This window comes from Coptis chinensis, chromosome 4, assembly GCF_015680905.1.
Source record: "Coptis chinensis isolate HL-2020 chromosome 4, ASM1568090v1, whole genome shotgun sequence".
Classification (NCBI taxonomy): Eukaryota; Viridiplantae; Streptophyta; class Magnoliopsida; order Ranunculales; family Ranunculaceae; genus Coptis; species Coptis chinensis.
In genome coordinates this window covers 10,869,227-10,884,974 of record NC_141459.1, presented here as the reverse complement: position 1 = coordinate 10,884,974, position 15,748 = coordinate 10,869,227, and the positions used below count along the sequence as shown (strand labels likewise).

Genomic DNA, 15,748 nt, shown 5'->3' with positions numbered 1-15,748 from the left:
GTTAGCCTTGCGTAACAAACTGTTGTCTAACAGGAAAATGCTTGCTCTTTATTTCATTCGATATTAAACCTCACAAGTCAAATTAACATGCCTAAAATTAACAAGCCCGGCCATAGAGCAGGCAGCGTGGCTAGTTTTTTGTAGTTTTGTACTATGATTTCATTAACACATAAGGGTAATTTCGCCATTTAAATATTATAGAATGTCATCAATGTGGTCAAGTCCGAAAGACCAATAAACGATTAAGTCTGAACCAAGTGCAAATATTGCCATTATTGGAATGACCAAAAGGGCTATATAACCCAAATATATCTACTACTACTTGGAGACAAACTTGTATTTTTATCGCCATTTTTTTCAAATTTACCCCTTATTTTTGCTCTTTTATTAACAAAATCAGTATGGTAATGATATAACTTTTGGAACATAAGTAGAACTAGAATCTTCAAATATTTTTTGAGAATCTTTAAATCTTAATTAGTAGAGTACACCATAATTAACATGAACATTTAAATTGGACCAGTCTTTTTTCTACCACTAAATACCCTTAATAAAATATTTAAACAAATTATTCAATGCCTTTAAGAAGGACTACTTCATCATTTCAAAATTTACTACTATTTATACCCTTAAGATTACATAGTACCTTAAGGATGTATGTGTAAATTCAAGTCCAAAGTCAACTACACGCCAATGTTCAATTGTACGCCATGTATTTATTACTCATAAATAAATATAAATGATGGCTTTAATTACCATAAATAGAAATCCTTTCCTTTTCCGTCTCCCTCTCCATCTCTCTCCCACTCTTTGGCCCACTAAAAAAGAATCAAAAGGAAAAAAAGAAAAAGAAAATCAAAATTTCTCCTCTTAAAAAACTCAGGTTCCAATTTTCCATACTTATCAAATTTTGATTTGTTAGTTCTCAAATGTTCAATAATTCCTTTGTGTCAAATCGGTTTGTTAGTAATATCAAACGAGTGATGTTGCCAATCTGACAAACTAGTGATGGTTTCAAATCATTGAGGCTTCTCGATCTGTTGGGGGAATTTTGCAATAAGAGATTTTACTTGCATCACCAAAACTCTGTTCAAGAAGACAAAAGGTATATATCATTCCCCAATTTGAATTAGTTGTATTTTAAATGGAAGATCCATTTTTGGCTCACTGGAGACTCTGAGATTGTGGTTTTTGAGGAAGGCCAGTCATCAGACTCTGTCACCAACAATGGAAGTCCTCCTGATAATGACAGCTCCGACACCTCTCTCAAGTTGGGATAAGTTCACCATATTTCGTAGTTTAACTAAAATTTTGGATGGTCCATTAGGGGGGACACCGAAAGTGAATGTTGTAGTTGGGACTTGCACACAGATCGAGAGCTTCCTTGGACATATACTTGTGGTCAGGAAGGGAACCAAAGTCTTAGTTTAGGGTACTGAGTAATTATAGTTTCAATTTATAGAAAAAACAAAAAAAAAAATCATTATAGTTTATGACATTCTTCATATATAAATATGTAATGACTGGTACTGCGATGTGGTGTTCCAAATCTTTGTGGTGCGGATGCCCAGTCCAGCATCCCCTTGCTCCTAAGATATTAGAATACTCCCATGGCAGTTATTTCAAATGCTTTAAGCACATAATACTCAACTTCCTTCCTGACCCTTGTAGGTTATCACTATGAAAACCAAGAATGCTTCAACTATCATGTGCAGATCAGATTCAAGTTGATTTGTTTTGATGGGTTTTTTAGGCCGGTGAAAAAGGAAGTAGATGATAATATGGGACTTCATGTTACTGCTCAAGCTAAATCTCTTTGATACAAGCTATATTGAGGTAAATTTAGTTGTATTTTTTTCTCTCAAATTAATTTGATCGACATTTGAAATGAAAATCTTTTGATAAATTATCACGAATACAATCGATCGTAAAACCGTGCACCATAATATCAAAGGGCGGCATTGAAAAGGATTGGTCTAGATGCCCTAACCTAATAGGCTTAAGTTTCTGATCACTTAGTGCAAAAAGAAATACAATAGCCCTACTATCATAACACACATTAGCAGCACTTTATTACCATGCGAACTGCAAAATTTACTACCATTTATACCCTTAAGATAATATAGTGCCTTTAAGGATGTATGTATAAATTCAAGTCGGAAATTAACTACACGCCACTATTCAATTGTACGCGACTAAGGCCTTCACATTAATGCCGAATTTATTACCATTTATACCGATTTTAAATGCGAAGAAACCAGACGTCTTTCTTTTCCCCTGTTGTGCAATATTGATAGTTTGTGCACTTCAATAACTATGTGGGTTTTTTCGTGTAATCGATAGAGGTCATTCACTCATTGTGACAAAGGGTTTTCGTGTGTAATAGAGTGGTCTTTTGATAAGTAAGCCTTGATGTTTGCTTCACGTTTCTATTTAATTTTTGGCTTGGTTGCAAATTGAATTATTTCGTCAAGACGTTGAGTAGTCAGTGTCCATTGTATTTGTATCCCAATTTTTTTTTTTTTTTTTTTTTTTTTTTTTTTTTTTTTTTTTTTTTTTTTTTTTTTTTTGTGGTGGAGCAGCTTAGTTTGCAACTATTTCAGCTAAGTGCGTGAGAATTAACAATTTCTTTCTGATGTTCAAATGTGTGCATTATATTTTAGATACTTCTTGCAACAACATCTACTGATGGGAAATGTAGAATCTTCTCTACTTTTATCAAAGGTGTCGACTCTAGGTACATTTAAATAGATTAGACATTTGAAAATTTTCTATCACCTCTTTGAGTATCCTCAAGTCATCTATGTGGTTCTTGACAGGGAATCTCTATCAAGCTCTTCTTCGGAAGATTTTGAGTTTTGTGAGATTTCATTGTTGGGGTTTGGTTTTTTCATGTTTTGGTCAGTGGGTTTTGCTGAATTTCTTGAAAATTCAATACCTAATTTTCATCTATTTGTTTCATTGAAACCCCAAGATTTCTAAAATTTTTATTTTCGACTTACTGTTTGATTTGTTTCATTACAGAATTACCACATTGAAAGATTAGGCAAGTTAGCTGAAAGGATAATTTAATTTATGTTTATCTAATTTCCTATGGAGCACAATTAAGAAATTCTTCAGTGATGAAGATGGGAAGACCCTTACCTTGCTAACAAGGCTGTAGTACTTCACCTTACACATTGAAGGAGCCTGTAAGACGAACGTACTTGTGGGCTATTAGATCGATAACCTATAGCATAAAATAAACCTCTTCCTGACCATCGTCTTATTTTTTTTGTATTGTTTAAATGTTTCTTTCTGCAACATAATTACTTGGATACATACGCCTCTTCCTTTTGTTGTCACAATACTTACTCCTATCCTTCTTCATATGGTTAGGTGAAACCTCTGAAGCACTCTTTAGATTTGCCACCACCAGGAAACAAAGGTCGTACTTATATTTGCACCTGCATGATTTTCATGCGTCCCACCAGTGGAGCGAAGCAAGTAATGAAGAAGTGGATTGAACAACTCCAGGGTCAGCCATGGTCCAGAAAAGTCAAGTCTAACCACCAACCCGCTTTCAACTGGGATTTGAATAAAACTGCTCGACAGGTACTCAATTTCTTTTCTCTTGCTATTTCCCCACGTTTTATACTTTTGTTGTATGGTGTACGGTGTTTGATTTGAATTGGAATGGGAGAAATGTTTGATGGAGTGAGTATATGGTAGTTGTCCATTTATTATAAATAAACCTTTTTCTGTTTTTAGGATAACGAAAAGGAAAGAACATCTCCTAAAATAGAAATGTTATTCCTCATTATCGACTGGAGTTCAAGATGAAAAATGATATACTTGAGATGGATCCTTGGGATTGTTCAGTCTGTGTAACCGGTAGCTCATTTACAATTTGAACCACTTTATTTCTGAGTTCATGATGCTAGAATTACAAAAGGAAAATAGAGAAGCAAAAATTCTCCCAAACTCATGAGGTGAAAGTGAGATACTTAGGTTCATCATTTGGTTGATCGTCAAGAAAGTAAGTCAAATTAGGATGATCTGCATTGGATCACATAATTAGCAAACAACTTCTGAAACTGTCACCTTTGTGGCTTTGCCTCATCTCTTTCTCTTTGAATAGTGTGTGATTTTTTATGTTTACTTTTCTAGTGCAGGTCGATCTGTATTTGTTGCCTCAAGTGGCATTCCCTTCAGGAGGGTTGTACTTCAAGAATCAGACATGGGTCCAGGAAACCAAGGGGCAGCATGTTATCATCCATTATAATTACATCACTGGTTTTGACAAGAAAATAAAGCGTTTTCATGATTTTGGACTCTGGTTGGTGGATGATCATGCACAGGAACCACCCCTTGGTAGAGTATAGAATGACCTTATTCACCAAACAAAGTACACATTTTTTTCGTCCACTAAGCCACAATTGCCAGGTCATTGGTTGCTGATGTTAAAAGGGTCCAATTTGCATACCTTTGAAAATTCAGTAAATAACAGGCAGTTATATTCATCATTGGTCGCAGGGTGTCTATTTGCTGTTTCCTTCCTGTGCTTATGAGAGATACAAGGTGTGAATGTTAACTGGAAGGAATTGAAGCTGCTTTCTCTTGCAGATCATGTAGGAGTTACTTTTTTAACCAGTATATAATTATACTTGCTAGACTTTATAAGAAGAGGCAGTCTATGCCAATGCATCCAAAACCCCTTAACAACTCCATAACCCAATACATCTAGGAATAACACCATGTGAAATGTTTAGAATTGATTCCAATGATGTAGATTCATTAATTTGGAAGTATGGGGTTATGGAGTTGCTAACTGTATGCCTTGCTTATAAGAATGATATTGAAGGACAAAGTAAGGTCTGAAATATGAAGTATGGACTGAAACAAAATTTAAAATGTCGTTATATGCACTCTTAAGTTTAATTATTATTTAGCTTGACTATTAATTAAGTTTAATAAATATTGAGCTTGCTCTCTTCCTTTCATTGCAGCATTGTGATGGGACGGAGAAAGAAATGGACATAGAGTTTCATAGAGACAACACAACAAAGTTGTAGAGGTACGTATCCTTTGCTACCTTTTCTTTTGTGTACAAAAAAAAAGTCTAAAGAAAAAAGGTCATAAAGGTTAGTTGTTGGTTGATTGATTATGCAAGGTAGACATATTACTTCTATTTCGTTGCAACTTAAGAAAAATTTGGTCCAAAATGAAAAAAAAAAAAAAAAAAAAAAAAATAAAAAAAAATTAGCGCTTGTGAATATTTGGTTGGAATTACGCACATGTGGATTGTTGGCCCACTTCATGAAAATTTTCAAGGGATAGGCGGACAACGAATTTGTTGGTTTTAGAGATATGGATATGAAGAAATCAACTTCAACAATGGAAGCTATATGAGATGTTTAATCACAAGTTATTTGATAAAGCATGTGATTAATCATAGCCATGTATCTCCTTTGCTTAAGAGTTGTTTGAAAATATTAGTCAAAAGGCATTGGGTTATGCACACCTTTTCTCTCAGATAGTCTTCCCCTACACATGAAAATATTAGTTAGAAGACATTGGGTATTTTATTTCTTTTTTCCCTTCACTTATTGCTGTTTTTTATGTTGTTTTTTGGGGCTGTTTTTCCCTTTTTACGGTGGTCTTGGTCAAGCATTCTTTTGTTCCTGATCTATTATATACCATAATGAAACATGTAAACCAACAGAAAACACCTCATATACACTATGTCATTTCATGTGTTGGAATATAGCATTGTTATCACATGCATTTTGGATATTTAGGCTATGTGGTTCTTCATTCACCGAAGAAATGTTAGCAGTTTTATACTGGTGGTGTCATAAATTGATGATGTGTGTTTTGGAATGTGTGGGGTTGGACATGGTGAGTGATGCAGACGTACAATGACTCAACTTGTCGAGTTGACCGTGTTCATATGCTTAGGTGGACAGTGGAGGGAATAGAATTGTGGAGCTAGATTGGGTGAGAACCATTGGATCCACGAAAAAGCACGTTGTAGAAGTAGGTTTAGCATGGTTATTTTAGTTTTCTATGCCCAATGGTCAATTGAGTTTGACCAGTTTCAGTGTTTCATGTTGATCGACTGTGTACCCTTGAACTTTTTGTAGGGTATGGTGAACTATGGAGAAAGTCATAAACCTCCATCTCTTGGTTCCACCCAGGTATCTTCTTTGCCATATGTCTTCCTTAACTTGTGTCGTGTTATTATTTGAATCTCACTGATCATCATTAATTTCACTTGTGGACTTCGATTATTATTTTTTCTTTCTATTAAGTGATGCTAACGTTTTAGCTTTAAATGACACTATACCAGTTCCCATTTTAATTGTTAGTGTGCTCTTATGAGTTTAGTTGACTTAATTCAGAGAAAATTGTGGTAAAACAATTATTCAAGTTTGGTGTTACATTTTTTCATATAACTGTATGATAGTTTTTGATTGAGTTTGTTGTTTGAAGTCATGCATGCATATCATCTTAGTTTTACAATAGGTTACTGCTTCAATCACTGATATTCCCTATTATGGCATGCTTGCATAACTTAATTCTAAAAACATATTTTTCACAAAGTTTTCTATTTAATTGTGGCTTTGATTCCCTTTATCTTAATTTTCCCTCCTTTTTGAATATGTTGCTTTGTAAGATTTGAATTCGTTATGGTCAAGGCATCAAGTTATATGCTAATTTTGTTTGACATTATTTTTTCCTGGAGTTGAAATTGTGTAGTGTTCTGATCTTTCATATTGGTTACATTACACCTTATCGTTTACCTTTGAATGGAGTTTGTAGTTAGGGATAGTTAAACATGCACCTACAAGAAACAGGGTTAGATTTAATTTATTGCCTAAATGGTGCTGAGAATAAGCGGAGATGCTTATGTTGTTGCTTGAAGTCATCATTTTAAATAGTCTTGCAATCTCTAATGAAAATTTTCAAATGTTAAATAGAGAATCTATTTTCTACATATTTGTATTTATAGTTTGCTTTATATTCTTGCTAAGCTTTCAATTCTGTAGAGTGGAGAATCCAGCATAAAATATCATGCTAGACCATTATATTTATTTTGTTTTTAAAGGAAAACGACAAGATTTGCAACAACTATATGGTCCTAAACTTCTGTATTTTTTTTTCCCCTGAAGGATCTTGGTTTATGTAATTTTGTTTCCATTCTGGACCAAATCTTTTATACTTCATTGCAATGGATTATTGTCCAAGCTGAAGTACTATCTTCTTGGGGTTGTTAGTTTAGTTTGTGAGAGTTTATTTGAGCTCGAATTGTGAATGAAACTGAGCGAGCATACGTTTACATGTTCTCATGTTTGCTTACAAAGAAGCAACCCATCCTTATTATCACTAAATGCCGTTTCTTGGAACACCTTCGTAAGCTAATATGCGAAAGTTCATTTCTTATAGGTAGTAATGCAAATAGTTCATGGACTTCAAGTAACCAATGTTAGTCACTCTGTGGGGGTTTTTTTTTGGTTAAATGATGTAGGTCTTTTTCTGGTCATTGTAGATATTTTAGCAATGAGTCTGTAATTAAACATTGTAAGCATATTCAAAAAAAATTGTTGAAAATTTAGTTAGTATTTATTTGATTTTGTTAACCTTTGCAGGGCATGAAGAGTAACAGTTGTGTGCATGTGATGTTATACATTGCTTTATTGAGCCAAAACGGTTGATTTCTCAGCATAACATTTGTTCATTTGCTCATATTTGAATGAAAAGTCATAAGGTGCCCTCAATTTAGAACTATAGCATATAGTGTTTGAGGTGTTAAATTTCTTATTTCGGCTTTTAGAACCACTTCAGTTTGCAGCTAATGACTACTGGTTTGTTCGGTCCATTTCTAGGCATTCAAATTTTCCATTGCTTCGATTCTTATGGCTTATTTTATATATATATTTTTTTCACTAACATGGCTTATTTTATATCATTTTTGTTGTTGTTTAATAAATATCACTTCCAAACATATGAGGTTAAGTAATGGAAATCAAGTGTATTTGTTAGTCATGTTTTTCACAATGTTGTATAGTGTAAGTTTGAGATTGCTATTTGCCTCCCTAATTTCCTTATGGCGTCGTTTCATGGTGCAGCGGTAGTGACAGCTACTCCAATTTCAATTTCCGTTACACTATGTCTTCTTTATATTCGTTTTAAGGGTCACATCTACATTTGTGAAATCACTCAACATGATTTCTTTATTGTCTCCATCAAAGTTTTGAAGGTGATGCAACTTGCTCTCATCTCTTATCATTCAGTGTAAACTAAGTTATGTAGTTTTGCAACTACTATTTTCAGTATTTTACAGTGTGGCCTATGGCAATTTAAGTATATTCATCACAATATGTATAACCTTTTTTTCTCCTTCATGTTTATAGTGTCAACTTCAAATCTAAATCTGGGGTGTTCTTTACAAATAATAATTTCAACCAATAAAATGTGGTCCTCTTTTGAGGAGTTCAAGTTTTTATTTGGGATAAAAATCAGATAACCATGAAAAAGCTTTGGGATTTCAAAGTAAACTTGGGAATATAATGAAGTCGGGATCATTGACACCAAGTCTACTAGCACCGACATTGCTCACTTTGACAAATTTGAATGTCATTGTTGTAATGGAAGTATCATATTACAAATGTTTTTCTTGGCCATTCTCATTCAGTTTGTTGGAATTATTTTTAGAGTATATGAACAATGGGACCTGTATTTGTAATGAGTATATTTGACTTGTTTTAAAAATGTGCAGTCGTAAAGAGAATCACAAGTAGTTGTTATTTGGATGGGCTTCGAGTTGTTATTTTTCTCCTCCTGTTCATGATTATGATGAGACTAATAAAAGAATCTTCCTTATTCAAATCTAGACGAAGTATTGTTCTTCAATTCCATGTTTGCCATGTTAAGTAGAGTTCTCATCTCAAATTTATAATGAGCTATAATGAGCACTGCATTATTTTTTCACCTTCGTCACTTGGCAAACAAACATGTCTTTTGTTATGATGGTGTTCTTATCAGTTCCATATTGTTTTGGCATGCAAGGCTAATGTGAACTAGAAGTATGCTAACATAATTTTATAAAAAAGTTTTAGCCACCAAAATTATTTTCACTTTTTGTTTTATATAATCTGGCAGGTCTTTCTGTGCTAATGTAGTATGAACTTTTTGGGCAATGGATGGGTCCTTACCACGTGCAAGGCACGTGAACTGATGCTAGTATATAGTAGAGCTACAAGTGTACAACTATGGTGCTTCTGTATTTGGTGAAACTGTACTAGAAAGGATATATACTGGAAGGAAGCAAAACTTTTACGAAAATAAGAGTTCCAAAATAGAAGTACGTTTCTCACTTTCTCATTAGTAAAACTAGATTTTGAACCCGGTGGGGAGATTTTTTAGGTATCTTTCGTGATGTAAAAGAAATATTTTATTATGATAGTTTTTATATTTAAAAAATTTATGGTCTAATTCAAATACAAAATGTGTGGCTATTTCGCGTAAGACTCCTAAGAGCATAAGCAACTAACCCAATCAATGAAGCAGTGACCAGTGACCCACTACTAATTTTACTATCATCACTTGAAGTTTCCAAGTTGAAGTAGAGTTTACAAAAAAAAACTTTCAAAACCATTATGTTTATTCTTGTAACTTGCATTGCTTGAAAAGATAGTCTCCAGCCAGATATGTCATCCCTCCAAACCCCAAAAACACTTCATGTATATATTGTTCCAATTGCAGTTTTTTAGTACTGCCAACTTATTTCATATGTTTGAATTGAGACTATTGAGAGTCATACCGGATTCGACTTACATATAAACCAACTTTAATAGCTGGTACTTTAATGGGCTTTGGGCTTGGCTATTGTAATTGGTCTAAACTTAGTTATTATTAGAGTGAAGAGTACGTGTCTCTTGAGTTATAGCATGTGTCCTGGCCGGTGTCACCTATTTCGACCTTTTTTCGTGAAACCCGTGTCCAATTTTTTAGTTGAAACTTGAAACTGAGAATGAAGTTATTACTTCATTTCTTTTTGGATTAATTTGAATTTATTATATTCTTTTTGGATTTTTAAATTCCTTTTATGTTCTTCATTAGTTGCATTTGTCTCCTTCAACAGTTCGTCTTCGTTCTTGATAGTGTTATTGGAGGTATTTATTTGATATATTTGTTTTTAAATATATTTTTTAGTACAATGAGTAAATCCGTTCTAGATAATTGGTAATTGAATAAATTTGTAGTAATGTATAGTATATTGTTGCATTGTTTATTGTTTCCTTGGAAATATACTACTTCTTTGACCATCCCACCTCAGCACCTCTTTAATTTGTCCAGTATTTTAGTTCACGGTAATGTGATATAGGTAATGGTTCGGTTGTTGAATTGCTTAAGTAACACTGATGCTATGGGATGTTCTAAGAAGCCCATTCTTTTTTTGTTGAGATTTTTAAACTAATAGGCCAGATAAGTTGTTTATGTTCCTGTGTGGGCCTATTATATTAAAGAAAGAAAATTTTGTTCTCCAATCTTTATTGTGCTTGGTCATGTGTAATTGCGTATCACTGTATTAGGGGTATATCATTGTATATCTGCATGTATGTTGCTTTGAGTAATCAGTATACATGCTCCAGTTTCTACATCCAAAATAAGGTCAAATCATTAATGAGGTCTTATTCTCACATTTTAATAATTCATGCAACTACATTGTCTAGATAATTTAGATATATATCTCAATCCCTGTCTAGATGTTGTTCTTAAAACCGCCACATATAATTGCCCATATGTGAAAACATGAATTTATTCTTTTTACCTTGGAAAGAAGTGGAAGGTCTTTATGATTTTGGCAAGTCTTGTGCTATTGGTATTAGAATATTTTTGTCAAAAACGTTTGGAGAGCATTTGGAAGTTTCAAGTGTCCTTGCTGCTATCAATCAGGTGGAATGTCACCTAGCTTGGCAACAGTCTCAATTGCGTGCCTTTTGCCAATTGAATGGAGTACACCTATCCGTGAGTTATAAGTTTTAAGGAACTTAAGCTTCTAACTTTAATATTATACCACTCTTTGCAGAGCTTTTTTCCAAATCTGGCCTTCACTTTGCAGGGATATTAACCATTAGGTTCCCCTGGTTCAGCATGGCTAAAGAGTATTGTGTGTAAGCATCTAAGATTAAGTATGGTGTCAGAGAAATTGTTGAAGACTCTTGCACAAATTGCTCTTAGTTGGGGACTCCAAATGGGTAACAGTGTGCTGCCTAAAAGGCATGGATGATGGAGAATCTTTACTGCTTTGATTGGTCGATTCCTAATGACTCTTTTGTGAAGTTCTCTGAAATTGAACGGGCAATAACCGATCTCTTGTAATACTTTTCTGGAATTGTAAGTAGATTTTGTTCTTTGCGTGCTTTGACTACACTTAATCAATCATTGCATGTTGTCCACTTATGCATCTAAAACCATTTATTATTTCTTATTATTCAAAAAATAGGATTGGGGGTTGAACTGGATTTGATATGTACCATTTCGATGCTAGTTAGTCATATTTTCTGTGTGTTTGGTATTCTTGAGAATAGTATGTTGGTAACCAAGATGTTAGTTATTCACTTGTGCTTATTGACTTGTCTTCTACTTGTTCAATTGTGCTTTTGGTGGTGTTGTTCATAAAATTAATCTATAATTTCTAGACATCAAAATTACGTATGTCGTAGTAGGTAGTACTATTTATGTCTTGATGTGGTGGTCAGACACTATATATTAACTTCGTTTTTTGTTTCGAAGACACTATATATTAACTTTGTTTTTTGTTTCGAAGTAATTGTAAACTTACCAAATGGTTGCATGACAATATTTTGACGCATTGAGTGAGAAGGTGTTGCAAAAGATTGGTTTGGGAATTGATACGCAAGGTAATGTTCATAAGGAATCCAATTCAACAACCGACTTTATAACTTAGTTATCATTAAAAATGATTAAAAGTTTGGTTTTTCGTGAACGACTACCACTGTGAGGGAGTAATATTCACATCCAATGAATATAAACACGTGTCCAACACAGGCGTGAATGCAGATCGACCCTCAATCCTTGTCCTCAAAGCTCGCTTCATAGCGACTCAATTACGGCAATCGATCTGACTAAACAGTAGTCAACCGACCTAAAGTCTTCATCACACGAGCTCACTCCATAGTGACCCGCTACACCCGAACGACCTCTATCAAACAGCGATCTCCAAGATCCTTGCTCACTCAAACGAATAGTAACGTAAGCCTTGAATACCATCATCAAGATTGGAGCTTCAGGCACGCTTCACCATAAATGTCCTTAACTCATCATCATGGCACGCGAGTGACCTGAAGATCTGGATCTAACCTGATGCACAAGAGCCGGAGGCGCGAACCCATTGCATATATAAATAGGATGAGGAACTACATCTGACTTGATTCAAGTCCCCCCTGAGAGAGAGAACTTGATACGTAAGCAATTCGTCCATGCGAACTCGGTCAATACCCAATTTACACATCATCTCCCTCACTTTCTTGAATCTGTAGGGTAAAACCAAATATAACCTTTACATTGGCGCCGTCTGTGGATCGAATTACTTGAAAATTCATCTACTCAGTATTTACATCATTTCCAACAATCTTTTTAGATTCCCAAATTTTCAAGCCCACGAAGCATGGAAAGCCTTCAAGAACAAGTGCAGAATATGGTTATCCAGATGGAAGCCATGATCGGTAGTATCACCCAGCTCCGACAAGAAAATGTCACTCTCAAAACCCAAGTCGCTTCTCATAACCCAAACGGAGTCATTGCTGAGGGTAGGATCAATGAGGTCAACCAGCAGATCAATGATCTCTCCCAGTGGATCGGCCAAAACAATGGCAAGAAGGATGCCACTCAGGTCGTCCATAAGATGCAGAAGACGTATCGGGCATCACCCTTCACACTCGAGGTACTCAGCAAAGCCTCTCCTCAAGATTTCATCTAGCCTAGGTTCGCAATGTATGACGGCAGTACATGCCCGGGTCAGCACGTAGCTTGCTACATTTAGAGCCTCGCACTCTATAATGCGCAAGAGTTTGACCACCTGTAGTGCAGCTTATTTCCAGCAAGTTTAAAGGATGGAGCTCTTGATTGGTTTTACTCGTTAGGACCAAACTCCATCGACAGCTTCGAAAAGCTTACTGACCAGTTCTCCAGCCAGTACGTCTACAACAGACGTCAAAATGCTGACATGAATTCACTTTTCCAACTGTCTTAGAAAAGTGATGAACCATTCGCATCTTCTTCGGACGATTCAAGACAAAACTACTGTCCATGGAAAACGGCCTCAAGGAGTCGTTCGCCACAGTAGATTTCTCCAATGCGATCAGAAAAAACACTGAGTTATCCAGGTCGCTCATGAAAGAGCACCCTAAAACACTTGCCGATCTGTACGCGCGAGTGGATAAATACATCAAGCTTGCCGAAGGCCTCGAAAAAGAAAGGCTGAAGGCAGCAGGCGAGGTGGCTGCGATCTCGGATGACGCCCCATCTTCCAACAAGTGACCAAGGCAACAGGAACCAAAGCAAGAGAGAGTTCGCTGTGCTTACAAGATCTCCAAGTTACATATTGGAGAAGATAAAAAACACGGCTTATTACCGACCTGAGGTAAAATGCCCAGAGGACATACTAGGAAAGCCGTACTGCACTTTTCACAAACCAAAGTGCCACGAGAGTAACGAATGCCGGGGGCCCAAGAGCTACCTTCAAGACCTCGTCGAGGTAGGGCATATCAAATACTACACTGATATACCTGATGGTGACCTGCGCCACAATATCATGGCTCGCAGGGAGCAAAGCCGAACTCCACCACGCCCAACCAACAGAGCTCGTTCTCATGCTAAAGGACTCTCAAATGAGTGTCGCCAACACTCCTTTGATAGAGACACAGATAGAACAATCAACATGATCACCTTCTAGGACGACTTTGTCACGTCCTCCAGAGAAAAAAGGAGGCGAGTAGGTGCCCTTTAGGAAGTCTACCAGTTCTCTTCACAAGCGGCCCCCATCCCACGCACAAGTGGCCGAAGCCCAGGAGACATCACTTTCACGGAGGCCGACCTCAACAAGGTGTGCCTCCCTCATAATGATGCTTTGGTAGTCCATGTCAAAATCAGCGACTGGGCTGTCAAACGCATCCTGATTGATCCAGGCAGTTCGTGCGATATACTATTCTATCAACTCTGAAGGAGATGAACATGCCCAAGTCGGTCATGGTCGATCCAATAGCCCCCCTTTATGGCTTTAATGGATCACGAGCTGATCCAATCGGCGATATCATTTTACTTATCTCAGTAGGATCGCATGAAGACAGGGTCAGCATCAACACATGTTTTAGCGTCCTGGATGTCAACTCATCCTACATGGCTATACTAGGACGACATTGGATCCACAAGATGCAAGCCGTCCCATCAACACTTCATCAAGTGTTGTGATTTCCTGGCCCCAGAGGCATGATGGAGCTCCGCAACAACCAGCTCGACACTCACAAATGTAATCAGATCCACTCAGTTAGCAAACCCACTGGGGCGTCCCTCAGCAACAAGGGAGAGATCACCAAAACCAAGCTGGCAAAAGACTTCATCTCTGAGGTCAAGACATTGATCAATACCCCCAGTATCGAGGTTGCTAAAGAAAACACTGGGGGCTCAGCAGAAATCGTCTTTCCAGGACTCCAACTCCCAGAAGTCGCTCCACCCATACCAACGGAGGAGACAACACAAGGGAACAAGACACCAGAGGTCGCCCGGCCCACCAAAGTGGTTCCCCAAACCGAGATGAAGAAAAAGTCCAACCTAGGAACAGAGGATGATCCCAAGTTTGTTTATGCAGGAGCTAACCTTGATCCTACTCTCAAGGCACAACTTGTAAGCTTCTTATCATTAAATAAAGATGTTTTTGCTTGGTCGTATACTGATGTGCCCAGAATTGATCCTAATATAGCACGCCACAAGTTAAATGTGAACCCTAATGCCATACCAGTTCGCCAACGACCTAGGAAGCTATCTCTTAGGTTCAGGAAAGCAATAAATGATGAGATCGACAATCTAAAAAAGGTAGGCTTCATTAGGGAGGTGGAATACCCCGAATAGATCGCTAACATAGTAGCAGTCCCAAAAAAGAACGACACATAGTTTGCCTATGTGTCGACTTCACCAACATCAATCAAAATACCCCTAAAGACAGTTTCCCTTTACCAAGAATCGACCAGCTCGTAAACCAAACTGCTAGTCACGAACTCATGTCATTCATGAACGCCTACATTGGCTACAACCAGATTCCTCTAGTCGAAGAAGACCAAGAGAAAACATCATTCGTAACAGAACAGGGCATCTATTGCTACAATGTTCTCCCGTTCGGCCTAAAGAACACTGGAGCGACCTATCAGAGATTGGTCACCGAAATGTAGTAGGACATGTTAGGAGACACCATGGAAGTCTACATAGACGACATGGTTGTAAAAAGCAAGAAATCTGGAGATCACTTAGACCATCTTGGAAAAGCGTTCTCTAGACTCATACAAACTCAAATGAAGCTCAACCCAGATAAATGCATCTTCGGCGTGTCCTCCGGGAAATTTCTAGGGTATCAAGTGTCCCAAAGAGGGATAGAAGCGAACCCAGACCAAATTCGAGCATTCTTAGATATGTCTGATTCACAAACAAAATAGCAAATACAGAAATTGTCAAGAATGGTGGCCGCCCT

At 36.7% G+C, this 15,748-nt stretch overlaps 1 protein-coding gene across 9 annotated transcripts; it reads left to right on the top strand.

Annotated features, from left to right (window-relative positions):
- The first annotated feature begins 791 nt into the window (after positions 1–791).
- On the top strand, positions 792–8,402 carry LOC147501834 (UDP-D-xylose:L-fucose alpha-1,3-D-xylosyltransferase MGP4-like). Of its 9 annotated transcripts, XM_086606834.1 has the most exons (9): positions 792–1,105; positions 1,672–1,836; positions 3,379–3,594; positions 4,155–4,425; positions 4,516–4,610; positions 4,989–5,056; positions 5,894–6,018; positions 6,126–6,179; positions 7,632–8,402. In XM_086606834.1, the coding sequence occupies exons 2-4, from the start codon at positions 1,774–1,776 to the stop codon at positions 4,362–4,364; spliced, it is 489 nt and encodes a 162-aa protein (XP_086462960.1). In that variant the 5' UTR covers positions 792–1,105; positions 1,672–1,773; the 3' UTR covers positions 4,365–4,425; positions 4,516–4,610; positions 4,989–5,056; positions 5,894–6,018; positions 6,126–6,179; positions 7,632–8,402. The 9 variants fall into 9 exon arrangements, with proteins under 9 accessions (XP_086462960.1, XP_086462954.1, XP_086462957.1 ...); XM_086606828.1 differs by having other exon boundaries at positions 1,754–1,836; positions 4,155–4,610; XM_086606831.1 differs by having other exon boundaries at positions 4,155–4,610; positions 5,941–6,018.
- Positions 8,403–15,748: the final 7,346 nt, after the last annotated feature.

Coding starts and splice junctions, on each gene's coding strand:
- LOC147501834 (XM_086606828.1), top strand. CDS start 1,774: ATGATAATATGGGACTTCATGTTACTGCTCAAGCTAAATCTCTTTGAT. Junction 1,837..3,378: donor TTGATACAAGCTATATTGAG/GTAAATTTAGTT, acceptor TCATATGGTTAG/GTGAAACCTCTGAAGCACTC. Junction 3,595..4,154: donor TGAATAAAACTGCTCGACAG/GTACTCAATTTC, acceptor TTTCTAGTGCAG/GTCGATCTGTATTTGTTGCC.